General features: G+C 38.0%; 1 gene segment (V, D, J or C); it reads right to left on the bottom strand.

Annotated features, from left to right (window-relative positions):
* Nucleotides 1-1,026: 1,026 nt before the first annotated feature.
* LOC128559986 (T cell receptor gamma constant 1-like) overlaps nt 1,027-18,275 on the bottom strand; it is a 44,937-nt gene continuing 27,688 nt past the window's right edge. Inside the window, 4 exon segments of the C gene segment in view lie at nt 1,027-2,026; nt 4,473-4,514; nt 7,244-7,312; nt 7,540-7,866. Of these exon segments, the coding sequence occupies nt 1,884-2,026; nt 4,473-4,514; nt 7,244-7,312; nt 7,540-7,866 (581 nt within the window).

Here is an 18,275-nt window from a genome sequence, read left to right as displayed (position 1 = left end):
GAAGTGGTTGACCCAGGAGGTGGACTTTACAGTGACCTATGACGCCACCACTGCACTCCAGTTCAGGAAGCAGAGCAAATATAAAAATAAAACACAATTAAATTAAATTAACTCTTACCTAAAAAATAGTTACCTCATCTAACTTTAACATTAGCTACCTTAAAGTACCTACCTTAGATTACCTACCCCCAGTATGTAGATAAACTCAGAAGCTTTCTGACCTATAAACAGTGAGTCATGGGAAGGACCCCTAGAGGACTCCTGGGTTGCCTGGTGCATGGTAGGAACTCACAGAGGCCCTGTTTCACCCAGCTGGCCTCTCTGTAGAGAGGTGAGACTAGAGATCATTGTCAATGCCTGTGTGCGTGTGGGGTGAGGGAGCGGCATCTTCTATTTCTAAAGCAGAGCTCCTGACAGCCCAAGTCAATGCTCCCGGGGACCCGCATGTGCCATTATTAACCCATCTCACCCACACAACTCCAGGGGACAGGGCACTATCACTCCACTTCACATGAGCAAATTATGGCACATGGAGCTCAAGGAACTTGCCTGAGGCCACTCAGGTACTAAACACCAGACTCAGGACTCAAACCCGGGCTCCCTGGGGCCAGTGTGCTTGTGTCCCATGCCTGTGTCCTGCAGCCTTCCTGGGTCAGTGCAGCTCTCACAGAGACAATGTGAGATGCTGGGACACTGGTGCACAGCTGCACACACAGCACAAGTCCCGTTAGATGGTGTCCTGTTGCCACTGGGATGTCCCAACCAAATGAATCTGAATCTCATAACCATTAAAACAAAAGCATGATGGGCTACTTCAGTGTGGCTGTGGCTCCTCTCAGAGACAGCACCTTAAGGAAAACACTAACCACTATCTCAGGGAAAAAAGTAGAAATGTGGTATCAGACCATTATTACAATCAACACATAATGTCATAGCCCCATTGCTAGGCTGTTTCTTACTTTGGACTTTCCAATCAATTGCATCAAATTAAAGTGCACACAGACAAAAGTGGACTATTTTTTTTTTTTATGTTCTAATGTTTATTCCATAGTAAGCATCGAAATTGTTACACATTTTCACTTCGTTTCATGTCTACTTATTCTGGCAATGAGATGGTAACAAAGGTTAATATTTTTCAGACACATCCATCTTTAGATTAGATGAGTGTTCAAAGCTTAAGTTAACCTGTGAAGTATTCTATTGCCAAGTTGATCATACAAAGTTAAATATATATGTATGTATATTTTAGGGGGAGTGTTTTCTTTTCCCTTAACTATGTCAGGCTTCCTCCCTGCTCATATAGCACTAATTTTAAGTGCACATTTGTAGACAAGAGACCTGATAAAGGATACTAACTGTGATTCTGTACCTTTAGCAAACTGTTGGTAATATTTTCATTCTTTTATTTAATTAGCAAATCTATTGTCAAAATATTAAAAGAAAATTCAACAATAATATAGGCACCTTGTGGACTTTGATTGTGTAAATTTATTGTGCTATAATGAAAAGCAAAGCACAGTATTCAAGCAGCAGAGTAAGCTGCTTCAGGAATTGTAAATGGAAGGATTTCAGCAGTGATCTGGCCGCAGGGTACTGAGGGGTGAGGCTGGAGCCTACACTGAGGCCGTGAAGACCTGGGTTGGCGGGAGGTGCTGGTGTAGACTGTGGGGAGAGGGGAGCTAAAGGCTACCCTGGAAGCTCACTGTAGTTGCAGGATAAAGTTTCCTGTTTTCCACAGGTTTGAAAAATGAGCATACAAGACTGACATTATATGGGAACTATTATAACCCAGATCCCAAACGTTAGCCCAGCCGGATTCTCAGCAGACACTTTTGGGGTCAATACACAATGAAGGGAAGATGACCCCTCTGTGCCACCGTCTGTCAGGGGCTGTTCCCAGGGCAGCAGACACCTGTCCTTCTGATCACACAGAAGGCGGCGGCCGCGGAGTAGACCATGCTCTTGACCAGCAGGAGGAGGTAAGTGTAGCACGCAGAGGTGTTTGTGAGCTGCAGCTGCAGCGATTCTAGGAGAAGACAGTGAATTAGTTTCACCTGTTCTTGGCAGCCGAGATGGAGTAATGGGGGCGGAGGGTCCCAGGGTATTCATTTCTGATGATCTACACCAGGGGTTCTCAAACTAGGGCCCGCGGGCCACATGAGGCAGTGTGATTGTATTTGTTCCCATTTTGTTTTTTTACTTCAAAATAAGATATGTGCAGTATGCTTAGGAATTTGTTCATAGTTTTGTTTGTTTGTTTTTTTAACTCTAGTCTGGCCCTCCAACGGTCTGAGGGACAGTGAACTGGCCCCCTGTTCAAAAATTTTGAGGAGCCCTGATCTACACTGCAGTGATATCTCACCACCACTGAAATCTAAAAGTCAATGCCCACCAACACCACCAACACTAAGAGCAAGACAACTCATCATCCTTCAGCTTGGAGTTGATTCACACCCTCTCCTGAGTTCACACAGAACACTCCTAAATGTGAACAGGTTACATTTTTAATGAATGGGTGTAATCCTAAATAAAAATAGTTGAGATATATATGTTTTAGAACTTCTTCATTTTCTTCACTCCCACATGTCTCTAAGTAACAATAATAGATGATATTCATTAACCATTAAGTGCCAAACACTCCTCTGAGACCTCTTGATGTAAAGCTTTAATCTTATATGTATTTAATTGTTATAATAGCCTCAGAGACAGACAGACATGATGTTCATTCACATTTACAAAGAAAGAAACTGAGGACAGTGAGAGAAGTAATCTGCCTGATGATATACATTTAGCAAATGCCAGAACCCAGATGTCAACCCGAGTAATCGGACTTTGAAGAACAGAAGCTGTCCTTACTACTCTGGAACTGCAAGTTCCACAAACGCCCCAGACATACATAGCAAGCTGGAGCGTAAACATGAAGCTGCCTTGCTGATACGAAGCACGTGAGCCCTTGTCACACACTGTGCGTGTGAAGAGAGCTCCAGGGAGGGCAACCCAAGGAAACTTGGGGGGGGTTACAGCAAGTGGGGCGGGGGGGTTGGACAAGTGGGCATTATATAAACTGGAGAAAAGTGGTTAATCCTAATTCTCTGAGCTGTTTGGTGGTGGCACATTCACCTGTCCTTCCTAAATGTCTCTTACTATGGCTACGACATTATTGGTTAATTACTTTGATATCCTTTCAAGTTGTATAAGAAAAGTATGGTGTCAAGGAGTGAGTATGGGTGGTCAGGAAACCACAAGGCTGAGTGTCTTTCTGTGGAAATTTCCATTTTGTATCCCCATTATCATAGAATTCCCAAACACTAGGCCTGGCGTGGAAAATCATGCCAAGAAGTATTGTGCTCATAACTCTCTGCATGTGGTCACATGAAGTGCTACTGCCACACTACCTTGCTTAGTGTGACAGCTAAAGTCCAGAGCCAGTGCTGGGGATGGAGGAAAGCTGAGCACAGCAGGACCTGAGGCTTCCAGTCACATTCTTAGTGACTGTAGGAGGAGAAAGGGCCAGAAATCGGGGCTTATTCTGAGCCTGCTCCGTGAGATACCCTGTACAGAGCTGTCACTTCTGTGCCCTATCGCTTTAATAACTGAGTTTGGTGCAATTATTCTCAGTTGGAAGGTGACAAAAGCATTACTCACAAATGTCAGTCTCTTACCCATCTTCATGCTACTAATCACCGAGGTTCTAGGGCTAAATTCCACTCTGTGGGCTCCGAAGCCCGTGCACCGCTCCAGCCCCAGTGTCTATCCATGGTGTGTCGGGGCCCTGGCTTTGGAATTTCTTATTATGTGATTGTATTGCAGAGAAAAAATAGCGAATTTAATAAATATAGAAGAACTTCTTTTGATGCCCTGATGTGAAATCCCATACCTAGCTGTGTGACGTGTGTAACGGACAATTTTAGCTCACTGCCCACATCCGTAAGTGGAAGAAAAAAGTATTGTACCACCTCGAGGGAGAGTTACAAGGATTAAACAAGAAAATTAATGCAGAATATAGCCCACGGCCTTCTGTAAAAACCACTTGGTAAGTCATTCAGTAGTAGTTCATTTGCTACCTGCTAACAAATTCTAAAGACTTAAAAAAAAAAAAATAGAAGGGGCAGCGCCTGTGGCTCAAAGGGGTAGGGCACTGGCCTCATATGCCGGAGGTGTGGGTTCAAACCCAGCCCCGGCCAAAAACCACACAAAAAAAACAAACAAGCAAAAAATAGAGGCAAGTTGGTATGTTTTCTTTAGAAATTTAGAAAAACTGAGACACAAATGAGTGAAATCTGAAATCAGTTTAGTAAAATAGTTCAGAGCAAACTGGTAGGTTTCTGTGCTAATATGACTCCTAGGAAATGGTGGATGAATATCAAATGTCATACTCATCTACTCTGCAACATCCAGCTGTTCTGACTTTTCATGCCTGGAAGTTCAAATTTTAAGACGATCAGGAGGAAAAAAGGAACACAAAAACTTACCGTTTTCATGATCATCTTTCACACAAGGAATAGAAGTGACAACTAGGAGAGAGGAGAGCAAGTTAATTGTTCATTCCCATTCCTTCACAGGCTGCATGTGTGTAATGGTGTGTTGTGTATATGTACGTGCATATAACATCTATACATATATGTACATCCATGTATCTTTGTCTATCTCCGTGTGTGCATATAGACATATATAATATGATATATATTATATATTATATAAAGTCTGTCAACAGGAGGAAATTCATGTTACTAATGGGTTTAGAGAGTGTGGGTAACTTATCACAAGTCATACTAGTCAATGGTATAGCCAGGGTTCAAAAGCTAATTGTGAGGGACTAAAAGAAATAAGATATGTGGGAAGTAATTTGTAAAAATGATCCATAGTGGTAGACAGAAAATGAGTTACAGAGAGACAATATAATTCCACCATTGTGTACTAAGAAATTCTCTTCTAGTGTCCTAATTACTCTCATCAAATGGCCTGGTTTATGATGGGAGCCCAGCATTTCAGTGCAATTCTTTCTGGAGATAGACAGATAGTTCTGTGAATAAAACCTGAAGTGAGGGTTGAATTTATATGATGTTAAAGAAAAATGTTAACATATATATAAACACATGATTTTTCAAAACCAAAGAAATTAGTCTCAATGGTTATTTTGGTTTATTCTTTTCCTACCCGATGTGTTTTTTTTGTTGTTTTTTGAGACAGAGTCCCACTATGTTGCCCTTGGTAGAGTGCTGTGACGTGGCAGCTCATAGCAACCTCAGACTCTTGGGCTTAAGTGATTCTCTTGCCTCAGCCTCCCAAGTAGCTAGGACTTCAGGCACTTGCCACAGCCTGTCAGGTCCAGGGTTCCGGGGAAAGGAATAGTCCCAGGCTATTTTTTGTTATAATTGCCATTATTGTTTAGCAGGCCTGGACTGGATTCGAACCCACCAGCTCCAGTCTATGTGGCTGGCACCCTAACTTCTGAGCTGCAGACACCGAGCCACACTAGATGTGTTCTTGTCCATGTAGATATAATTCTGCTATGCAATGTTCCAACTCAACTTTCAATAATATTTTTTTTTGGTGTACTCTAAAAATGAATTTAAGGTATTGGTTTGGGGTAAGTCCTAGGAAAGAAAATTACTGGATGTTCAAATATCTTCACAACTCACCCTAATGGGTCTTAAAATTCTTCCCCGGACCCCTGTGGTTACATTATTCATTACAAGATCATTGAAAAATCACTTATCTCCATGATTTGATTGAGGTAAAAAGAATAAAGTAACAATTCCTCATAATAGAATGTATATGTGCTTCCTAAAATTTCTCTTTCAATCAAGACTGAAGCAGATTAATCACCAACATGGAGAAGATTAATTTTATCTTCCTTCAGAATCACCTCACTGAGTATATGACATAATCACTTCCATATTCTATTTTTAGCATTTATCAGAAAACAAAATTCTTCCAGGAAGCATCATTAGAAATCTTCTGTAGAATTACATTAACAAAAAGTCCGACTAGGTCGGATGCCATGAAACTACTTGAAAGAGTCATGTATTCATTTTAGAATTTAGTGCCAAGTAAAAAACACATGACAAAAGTGGAATTTCTCTCTTGTGTAATATTCCTTTCCCGGGAACCCTGGACCTGACAGTGCTTTTTGTTTTACCTGGTGTACAAATCAGAACCTCCCTGGACACTTAAGCACATTGTGTACCTGAACTTGGCACTTTGCAGATTTGCCTCCTCTTGGCTGCTTTGCAGTCAAAATAGAATATCAAGGCTGTTTTCTGTAATCTTACTTTATAAAGAGAGGATGTCAATGAACCCAGTGACTATGTGGCTGAACATGCCACGCACCACGCTGGATTTCTGAAAGCCAGCATATTCATCAATGGTTTCCTTTACTCTGTCTCAAGTCCCAGCAGAAAGTCAAGGTAAGAACAGTTCAAACCTCATTTGAACATTGTAAAAAATGTTCTAAGGATCCAAGAGGATAAAGACTTAATTGAGAAATCTGGACTGGTGCAAAGCAAGATGTTTCCACGTTTTGTTATGTGCTTGTTCCTAACTGGTTGAAAGAGACTTGTTAACCACAGGAACAAGTACAAAACAATTTCTTCTTACGGCCACTGTAGGCATTTTAACTGCTAAGTTCATACTTAGGGTGCCGACACACAGTGAGGGACGGGACCACCAGGCCGGGACACACTCAGCCCCACTATCTGGACGTGCACAGCAGCTGCACCAAAGGGGTTCCTTAGGGGTAACATGACTCAATCGTGAGTGACCTGGGTGGTTAGGGAGACAGTACATTCTCTTCACTGTGGGGCATCCTCCTGGGACAGTAACTCATCCCCATCTGTTCCTCCACGTTTCCACCAAGCCTGGCCTACACTAGGAGCACAGAAAACATTCACGGAGCTGCATTTACCAATGGCGGGAAACATGTTCATTACGGAGAACAGGAGTTTGTTGGTGCATGTTACCCACAGCAGCCCTTAATGATGAAAATTTACTTTACGGTGTTATATAAAACAAAAATCAAAGAAACCTGAGCATAAACTTTCTGTTTTATGCTCTGGCTTCTACAGGTGAACATAATTTTGTCTATTATGAACTCACTGTCTGTATGTTAAACTTTATATATAGCAAGATTGAAGTGAGTGACTTTACTTGCCCAATAGAACATTCCTGAAAGATGTGTAATTTTTCTTATTTGCCACTTAAGTAAAATCATTAGAAAGAGACACAGTTTTGGAGCACTTACCAGGTCCTAGGGTGCTGGGTGCTGTTGGGGATGTCACATATGTCCTGGGTGTTGTTTCATATAATGCTCCTAAAATGTACATATAAATTTAATATTTTGGATGATAAGACTGAGGCTGGAAAGCTTAAGTAAATGTTTCATTTTTTTTTCTTTACACTCCACACCATTTTAATTCTACAGGGAAGTAGCAGGACCTTTATGCCATCATTAGGTATATCAACACTGAAGGAAGATTTATATTTGTTTTTCAGTACTACTGACAGAATAGGTGGGGGTTTCTATTCACATGCACATACCTATCTTTACTGGAGGAAAGAGAATCTCCCGGTCAGCTCCTGTATAACTCTCGTGTTTGACGACACACTGGTGCTCTCTATCGAGTGACATTTCAGGCACAGTCAGCCAGCTGACTGTCATGTATGTGTCACCAGTCTTTCTGGTGTCGCCCTGCTGGGATGCCAGAATACTGTTGTCATTCTTTTCTTTCCAATATACCTTGATGACATCAGGGAAAAAATTCTCAAGAAGACACAAATATGTCCCAGCCTTATGGAGAATTATCTCAGCAAGTGAAGGAAGAAAAATAGTGGGCTTGGGGGCAACAGCTGCACCCTGGTTTTTATCTGTGAGGGGGAAATGGAATACCAAATAAAAAGAATTATTAGAAACATGTACATTTGATGCTTTGGAACAACGTTTTGCCTAACAATAGGAAGAAGAGATGCCGTTGAATGAGTTCCTCCCATGTCCTTCACCTTCAATAGCATGCAGGTTTATTATTGAGTTTATTTAACACATGTGAAAATAGGATCGAGAAATAAAGTAACTTGTTAGAAGTCATACCCCTCAAGTGTCAGATCCTAGATTCAATCCAGGCCTTTGTTCTCTCTGCACCTGCTGTGATACAGTGTGATTTTTAACTGTCTCAAACCAAGGCTTCCAACCTCCATGAACACACTAATTTGTTGAAATCTCTTTTGTTTCATCACAGTGGGGTGTGCTTTCCAGGTGGATGGGGCGGGGGGCAGGGGAGAGGGTAGGAGACCAGGTCACTTTAAAGATCTCTTTACAGATGAGAATCTGGTCCCATCTAAACTGCTCTCTTTCCCATCCCTTGTAACTTATGTTCTCTTTTGTCAATAACACACATTCTCATGTTCTGCAATTCTGTGTAGCCTCACTCTATATTTAACTGATTCTGGGACATACCGCATTTATTTCCCATACGAATTAATGTCAAGAGAAAGTTTTCCCTTTTTTTTTTTTTTTAACACTGCAGAATCATTTGTTTTAATGGGAATCTACAACCCCGTGTAATTACAATCTATCAGGTTGACTGTGGAGCTTCACATGTGTGTCCCATGACCAGCTCTGAAGTCCGTGGAGTTCTCCTAGTGAATTTCTGACTTGATATAACATCTCACTCTCACATCTGCGTCACTCCAGGTTTGGGGATGGAGCAGTATTGGAAGCTGCACTTCCAAATGATTTATGACATCTCAAATTTAGAAGCAAAACAGTAACACTCCCAATCTTCTATTAAAAATTTTATTATTTTCAGAAATGCTCTTGTGTTTTCTTATCAAGTAATGCACTTTTCAAAATTTTGTTTTGCTTCAGAAAATGTTCACCAAAAGCATAATGTATTTTGGAATTTCGTTTGAACTTTGAGCATGACTAAGATTATACAAGGATGTATTTTCTATACTTGTTTTAATATGTATGAATTTATACTTTGAGTGAGATGATCTATTCAGATCAGCAAATCTATATTCGACTCCCAGTGTCTCTCCCAGAGTTTATATCTACCCTGCATTCTATTTAACTGCTTGGAGCTCCATTACTCTCTTCATTCTAACCTGCCGAATAAAGTGCATGTGTATTAGTGTAAAGTTACAAGATGTGGCTCCAGAGTTAATTGCAGACAATCTGCCAAAATATGTCACAAAGCATCCTATGTTTCCATTCTATGTTTACAAAGTCATAGCACTTGAATCTGGGTTGTTAATGGATTGTACAATTATTTTATTCTAATATATGAAATTATAAATGTTTAAATTATTTCTAATTTTATTTCCAATTGAAGCTCGAATGCTTTGGGCTAGTTTGAAATTAGTTTAATAATATAAGAGTCAATTTCTTAAGAAACAAATCATGAGATTTTTCATTTGAGAAGGAAGAAACTTCTTGATGGTTTATGTCTATGTAGCCAAGCTTGTGATTTTTATGCCAAATCAGTAAACATATATGGTAATATTAAATTTTTGAGCATGCTGTAAATATTATTGGGTCATAATATGCTTATTTTAATTTCATACATTTTACTTAGTATAAATAGTATTTTAATTTTTAGAGTAGTAAGAAAGCATATATTTTTCCAACCACACACTTAGTTTTTAATTTTAGAAAGCATGTTATAAAAGATAAGATTAATTTCATTTGCAATTATACATTGTGTTCATGAAATTTAGCCTCTAGTTAACATATTAACAAACCTAACTTGTATCATAGCCACTTGTATTTCTTGATGGGAATATTTTTGATTCATTGTAATAAAGAAATGGAAAATCAAATGTTAAACATGGAAATTTTCTGTGCAGTACCCACAGAGTTTATTGTCTCTTCTGCATTCCCCTGAGCTAGAGTCTTTAATTCATTCTTTTTTTTGAGACATAGTCTCAAGCTGTCGCCCTGAGTAGGGTCGCCCTCACAGCAACCTCCAACTCTTGGGCTCAAGCTATCCTCTTGCCTCAGTTTTTCTATTTTTAGTAGAGAAAGGGTCTCACTTTTGCTCAGGCTGGTCTTGAACCATGAGCTCAAGCTGTACACCCACCTTAGCCTCCCAGAGGGCTAGGAGGATTCTTTAATTCATTTTTTTAGTATAAAATGAATATTGAACTTTCATAACTTTCTCAATGTCATAGTTAAGTAGTCACTACACAGCATACTTGATAACATATAGTTAATGCTTAGATCATTATCTTGCATGATTTTGTAAGACATTACTTTTACAATGTACTTATTAAAGATGATTTTCATGCTGGAAATTTTCTTCATAATGTACAGAATGGTAACTATTCTATTTATTTGAATAATGAAGACAATTCTTTTTTTATTTATTTAAAAATATGAACCTTTCTGATTTATTTACATACATTCCTTTACCTAATCAAAGGTATGTTTGAGTTAAATTTCCTAAGTTGTTTGTATTTCATAAGAATGAAGCAGTATGAATTCCACATACATTTATGATATTTCAACTACTATTTCAACTGAAATTGCAATATTTTAAAAGTATGTATGAGTCAGTATGTGTTCTCTGTTTCTTGGTTTTTCCTCTCATCAAATATTTTATAGCTATTCAGTATTTAAATATGTGTTTCTTGTTTATGATAAGTTTCCAACTATATTTAATTGATTATAAATATTATTGATTCTCCATATAAATTTTAAACATTTTTTCTCATAAATATGACCAGAAGCCTAAACTTATTGACTATAAATTTTAGAACTAATTAATGTTGTTGTGGGGCATGATATTAAGACAAAGGATTAAGACTTAAAGTACATTAGAACAACAGAAATAAAGAAATAAACATTTTAATGCACATTTTTCTTGTCAAGTCAGGAAAACTCTGCTAAAGAGAAACCAATATGTACCTCTAAATTTCTATTTCTTTTACTTTTTTTTTTTTTTGGTAGAGATGGGGTTTAGCTAATGCCTGGACTGGTCTTGAATTCCTAGCCTCAAGTAATCCTCCTACCCGGGCCTCCTAAAGTGCTAGGATTACGAGCATGAGCCACTAATTCCTTCCTAACTTTCATTTTTTTGTACGTGAGTGGATATTAAGAAAACCTTCTATTTGAACAAGCAGAAGCAGAGTTGAATGCTCTGGAGAACTTCTGCTCCATAAATGTAACTGACTGAGAACTACTCTATGTAGTGAATATTCAATATAATTCCCTCTTTACATTTGAAACTGGAGAACATTTATTAGGCACCCACTATGTGCTGAACAATATGCCTCCTTATTCATGGTATCTCATTTGATTCTCAAACAACTCTGCTGGGTTCATGCTGTTAATGCTGTTATCCCATTTTATAGATGGAAAACAGACTGGAGACTAATAATCCCAGTTAACTAAGGGGTAAGTTGTGGAGCTGGAGTCTCAGGTCTGCCTGAATCCAACATCCAGGCCTTTTCATGATACTTCTGACCAACACAGATGGACACATGTCCACCCATGTTAGCATCTATCCCTAACTTACCTTTAATAATAAACCTTGACCCAGGACCAAACACTTCAATGATATCATCACATACCTTGTGTGTGAGCATGCTATAGAGTCCTCAGGTACACAAAGGCAAGTCCTATTTATTACAATATTTGCACAATGTTTTATGTTTCATTTAGCAGAAGCATTTGCTTTAAAATCTCTCCCAAGATTTCTACATCAAATGCCCATCACATCCCACTTTTTCCTAAATATTCTGTTATTCCAATTTAATCATTATTTACCTCCCCTATATCAACTTAGAAACATATATTCTTCTGATACCTACCTGTGACAATAAGTTTTGTTCCACTACCGAAGACTTTCTCATAATAATTCCACAGTGATTCATTCCATATCAAAAACTTTAGACTGGCGGCGCCTGTGGCTCAAAGGAGGGGGCGCCGGCCCCATATACTGGAGGTGGTGGGTTCAAACTGAGCCCAAGCAAAAAACTGCAAAAAAAAGAAAATAAATGAACAAATAAATAAAAATTTTAAACTAATTGAGTTTCCTTGAGTTCTTTAAATCCTAATGCCAATATGATGGCCTGGGAGTCTCAAGTGACCAGGGCCCTGGTCCTGGATCACTTTGCTTATAACAAGTTCTATGCCTGAGAAAATTAAACAACTTAAAGTTTTTGGTGTTTTAATTATCTAGAAAGATCTGTTATGTGGAAAGAAAGGAAAACTCAGACACTGTTGAGGGGGGACTGCAAGCTAGTACAACCTCTTTGGAAAGCAGTATGTAGATACCTCAAAGGGCTAAAAGTAGAGCCACCATTTGATCCTCTAATCCCTCCACTAGGTCTTTGCCCAAGGGAAAATAAGACATTTTATAAAGAGGACACTCACAGTCAAATGTTTATAGAAACACAATTCACAATTGCAAAGATGTGGAAACAACCCAAGTGCCCATCAATACTACTCAGCCATGAAAACGAAGGTGATCTAATGTCTTTTGTAACAAGTGGATGGAAGAAAACCATTCTTTCAAGTGAAGTATGGCAAGAATGGGAAAGCAAACATCACTTGTACTCAGTGGTAAATTGGAAATAATTGATCAACACTTATGTGCACACAGAGAAGTAAAACTCAATGGAATTCAAATTGGTGGGAGCAGGGAAGCGGGGATGGGTAAATTCATACCTAACGGGTACAGTGAGCACTTTCTGGGTGAGGGGCTCATTTATAACTCTCACTTAAAATACACAAACTATGTAACCAAAATGTGTATACCTCTGTAATATTCTGAAATTTTACAAAAATTATCTAAACACTATCATGTGCATGTAAATAAATTCAACATCACCACCACCACTGAAGTGAGACTAAAATGAGATAAGATATAAAAAGCAATTAGATTTAAAATGATACAGAAATATAGGAAGTTATGATTATGATGATGGAGGTGATCATTATCATTGTTACAATTAGCAAATTATTTGCTATGACTGTGTTTCAACATCACACCTTAAGCTCATAGGCCCAAATCTCTTACTAACAGAAATTCAGCACTTCAGAGGTGCAGTTAGATCTGTGGCAATTAATTAATCATTTCCTTGTTCCTCCATTTTCTTTCCATATCACTCTAACTTGACTGGGATTCTCAAAACCATCTTCCCAAGAAACATGCTTTTCACACATTGAGACTTACTAGGTGTTGCGGGACCAGAGACACGAATGAACAGCAGCTTTGCTGTGGGTGTAAACTCGCTCCTGTAATTGTTAAGTCAAGAAACAGACTACATGAGATGAGATGGCATGTAGTGAAAATCTTTATTCAGGGTTTTGATTTTATACTTTTTTAGTTACGTACACTCTTAATCTATCATCTGTTAGTTCCATCATTATCTTATTTTACCTATCTGAAATTAACTTGAAAGGAAATATTCTGTTATCATATCAATACAATCACTTTTGTAGTAAACCTCTTCTTCTAAACACTGACTAATTTCTGGACAGGTATCTAAATAAAGATCACAAAAAAGAAAAGTAGCCACAGGGGAACAGAGTTAATGGAAGAATATCTTCAAGCCTTCACTCAGTTTACTCAGTATGAAGTAACGACTGTGTCTTTCCCTCAGGGCAGAGCACCTATAGACCTCTGACAATATGTTGTTAACGTACGTCAACCCTCTGGCCCATATCTCTGAGGAAGGGCAGCATGCCCTTTGATCTCAGGCTTCATGGGGCATACAGCTTCAGAGAAATGACTTATGGAATTTATAACTCCAGGGAAGTCAACTCTGCATGTATCCCATGGGGGCCCAGGTCCCTTAAGCCTCTGGAAGAAAAGCAAGTCATTTTAAACTCACACTGAGTTCACTTTGTGTGCTTGATGTAGGATATGTTTATTTCTAAATATTATCCTACACTAGGCTATAATTTGCCTTATCTGCTTTGTTAAGACAATTAAAGGAGCACCCTTTAAAGTCTAACACCCTTTGTCAGTACATGGAAATGTTTTTGTGTTGTCCACAACATGGCTTTTTTCCCAATCAACAGCACAAAATATTTATGTTCCAAGGTTTCACTAGAAATTTCAACCCAAACTTATTTCTGTCCAGCTCACGCCAAAGTCCAGTTTGAAACATCTGACTATGCCCTTCCGGAAAGAATGGCCAGAAAAATAGCAGGAGACCCACTCATCAATTCCATCTTCCTGTTGTCACCTTAGATCACTGAATGCTATCTGCCTGTCCCTATCTAATGAGTGTCCCCATCTGCTTATGACATTAAATGCTACAATGCCCGTAGCACTCATAGTACCCAGAGGTACTATATAATAGATTTGTTTAAAAATATTCCTTTCAGTTTCCAAAATAGATGCTGAAGACAATGTCCACTTTTCATTTTCCTCCTAAAAAATTCATACATTAATGTCTTTTTCTCACATTACAATGGGAAAAAATATCAAATTTGAAAATTTGTTATGCTTCTTTTTATCAGTTAATAAAAAATACGTATTCCACTACCGTTTTATCCTACCTTGAAGCGAAAACTTGTATTGCTTGCTGGATGATCACAGGACAGGCCTTTCTTCTTCTCCTTCCCTTGATCTCCCATTTTGATTTAGTGGTTTAACTATACTTGTTTTTTTTATTTGAGGTCTTGACAAACAGATTTTACAATTATACAGCTTAAACAAACAATGTGCCTTATGGCGAGTCTCCTTTTCATCCCAAGAGGTTGATTGTTCTGTGGAGTCCAGCTCAAATAAGACACAGGATGGAGAAGGGCACTACTAACCGCAGCTCTAGGCTAGAGACACAGACATGCCAATTTCAACAGGCTGAAAGTTCCAGAGTATAGAATGAGGCTTTCTTTCCCCAAATTATCCCTCATACAGGAATTGCCTTATGGTACAGTCTCTGTGTAACATCTCATAGTAAAAGAAGCCCTTCTATCCCTCAGCTTTGATCCAAAATACTACATGAACAAGATACCGACATGAAATGAACTCAGATAATTCTGTTTTGGCGATAGCACTGGTAAAAGATAAAAGGAATGAAGCTTAAAATCAGTTTGGTAATTATTACTCGGGGCTAAGTTCTCTGCAGTTTATAATCACTTTACACCTATATTGAACAACAGAATAAATGAAAAATTGATTTCCTTTTATTTGGGGAGTGGATATTTTTTTCCTGGGATAACATATTCAGAGACACCATCATACAGGGATTCCAGAGTAAGCACTCAGACCTCAGGTAACTTAGAAAGTTTCTCTAAGCCAAATGTTTCAGATGCACCAGAAGAGTCTGAACAAAATTGTAATGAAATGCAAGGACAAAAAGCCATATGTCTCAATTTATATTTATGTTGATATAATTTTTAACTTTGTAGGTACAATCCGATTATGACATAAAATATTATAAGAAGTTTTTTGCCATATTAGTCTGTATTTCTGTAAACTGATTTATTCATGTGGGAGAAAAAAATCTTTTTTAACCTTCTGAATATTTCTACTGGAAAACAAGGGATCACCTTGGATTCAGGCAGATAATATTTGACATAATGCATAAAATGTCTTAATTATTTTAGAAGTGGATATAATTAGTCATAGGAATAGAAAGGATTCTGCAAATAGTTAGATTTTTTCTGAAGTGAGATGTAGATTAGATGGTGGTAATGCACTTATCTATATTCATGAACTTATAAAGAACTCTAGTGGGTACTATTTTGAACTCTTGCCATTATGGTAGATAATTTCCATGTTTAATTCTTACAACATCCACTTGAGATAGACAACCTTCATTGTATAGATCAATGAGAAATCAGAAATTTCCATACTTGCTCAGTTATTGACTAATATTAAGGACATTTGAAAAGAATGTTCATGAAAGAGTATGAACTCAAAAAAGCCAGATCTGTTGGTCTGAGCTACATTAACACCACGGCACTCTACCCAAGGTGACAGAGTGAGACAGAGTCTCAAAAATAGATAAATAAATAAAAATGAATCAGAGACCCAAAAATAAATAAATAAAAATGTATCTATTTGAACAGTTAGGCTACACAAGTGGGACTAGAACATAAGCTAATGGTCCAGATCACGCACTTTGGAATAGACAAGTCTCAGCTAGATGCCAAAATTTGCCACCTAGAATCTAGTAACTAGTCTTGTGACTAGGAAAGTACCTGAATTTTGCTAAGCCTCAGTTTCTTCATCTGTGAAATGGGAGTAAGTGGAACTTCTATGTATAGTTGCTGAGGAATGAGAGAAGGCACTGAAACTATTCAGCTTGGTGTCTGCCTCTCAATAAGCAGTAGTTAAGATAAATTCCCTCTTTAAAGGATAATACTGACTCATTTGATTAATTTCTTCCGATACAATATATAGCTTTTACAGACAGTAACTGCTACTCAAAGGAAAGCCATGAGCTCATGAACCCAAGACCTACTTCTTTGGCAGCCACAAGCCAAAGAACAAAGGCGGAGCCCAGTCACAGCAAAAATCTAGAATACATATTCACCAGCCTGGTAGTTTGTGAGCACTGGGACTGTTTCTTGTTTACCCTTTTATCTTCAACAACCGGGTCAAAACTGTTTTCAATAAACATTTGTTGAGAGAATGAATAAACAAATGAAGATGTAAAGCCATGAAGATTCTTCTCATTGACCTTGGAGTTGAAATGGCTCTTTGAACTTGCAAATTCTGTTAAAGTCAGCCATCTCCAGAAATACAAGAGTTATAATACATGGATTTTGACTGGTCTCAGCCCAGCTTAAGAAACCAGCACAACCAGAGGTGCATGTGATGACATTCCATGTTTATTTACTCTAAGAATTAACTTCATTTTCTGCACTGTTGTTTGGGATGTGATCAAAATTCATATTGTAGATTAGGAAGGTTACCAGAAGATGTCAAAACAGAGAGGAGAAACAATTAAAAGTTTTTCATTTTGATATCTCTCACTCAAAAGACGTACAAAAGGTATATTGAATCAATAACTTTCACCAATGATTTAGAGATGTGACCCTCAATACATTTTAATTTGCAGTCTGAGTCTACCCTGTGTGTGTGTGTGTGTGTGTGTGTATTCTAAAAGTAGAATTTCAGTCTGCTAACACACAGGAAAGGGAAGAAATCACTTACAAAACCATTTTGTTTCCATACCCAGCAGTCTGTAACTAAAAAATTCCTTTTATATACTGAGGCTAAAAAATATCACGGAGTCAAAAAGATTGATTGCAATGTACACAGCTATGATTTAATAAAAAAAAAAAAAGGTTGATTGCCTAAAAATTATATGTCACTTTTCTGTTACTACGGTAGAAATATTTAAAAAACTTACTTACCGTACCTGTGGCTCAAAGGAGTAGGGCACCAGTCCTATATGCCAGAGGTGGTGGGTTCAAACCCAGCCCTGGCCAAAAACTGCAAAAAACAAAAAACAAACAAACAAAAAAAACCTCTTACTTACCATGGGAGTTACAATGAGCTAAATCCCTGCTTCAAGTATCTTGATCCAACCTTCACTGTTACACTAGTCTCAGCTCCTACAAAAATCACAGACTTCTAATCTTCATGACATGACACAACCAGAAGTTTAACAAATTTGTTCTGCCAAATCAATCTTCTGGGCTCCTTCAGAAATTCTTTTTTTTTTTCCTCTAGAAATTCTTGAACATAGATTTTGTGAAGTCTAATAGTTTGTAATTTTTATTAATACTTGAATATTGACCTCCTAAAATGCCTTTTTTCCACCAAGGAAGGAGTTATTGAAAAGCGCCAACAGAAAATGGGAAGGGTAATAGCAGGAGAAAAAAAGGCAGCCAGCCCAGTTGGTCAGCCTACTACTTTTCTAAATTATCAGGAAAAGTATTATTCACAGAGTTAAGTCTTTTTTTTTTTTTTAATTTCCAGGTGTTCCATTGTGTTGAAACTGCTCAGAGGCTGTATCAAAGTAAAGGCCCTCTGCTTTCACCAACACAGGGCTTCTATGTTAGTAATTTGGAAAAATATTTCTAGAAGGAGGAAGCACTTTGATAACTGAAAAATGTAACTGTGCCAACACAGATGTACTTGAGAAATGTAAACAAGTTTCCATTTTCCAAAACCCACTTTTACCATTTGGTGACCAAGGCACATGAGAAAATGTGTTCTGAAATATTTTCTTATCTTTCCTGGAACCACAGAGGAAATTTATAGAATTCTATCTCCAATAAAAGAATAGATTCCTTATTTCAACTATATCAAGAAAAAAAAATCAGGTTCTCTGACATGATGAAGGAAGGGCCTCTTGGAGGCTGC

The sequence above is a fragment of the Nycticebus coucang genome, chromosome 11 (assembly GCF_027406575.1).
Source record: "Nycticebus coucang isolate mNycCou1 chromosome 11, mNycCou1.pri, whole genome shotgun sequence".
NCBI lineage: Eukaryota > Metazoa > Chordata > Mammalia > Primates > Lorisidae > Nycticebus > Nycticebus coucang.
Note: the sequence above shows the minus strand (reverse complement) of the source record. Positions and strands in the feature narration are given on the sequence as shown.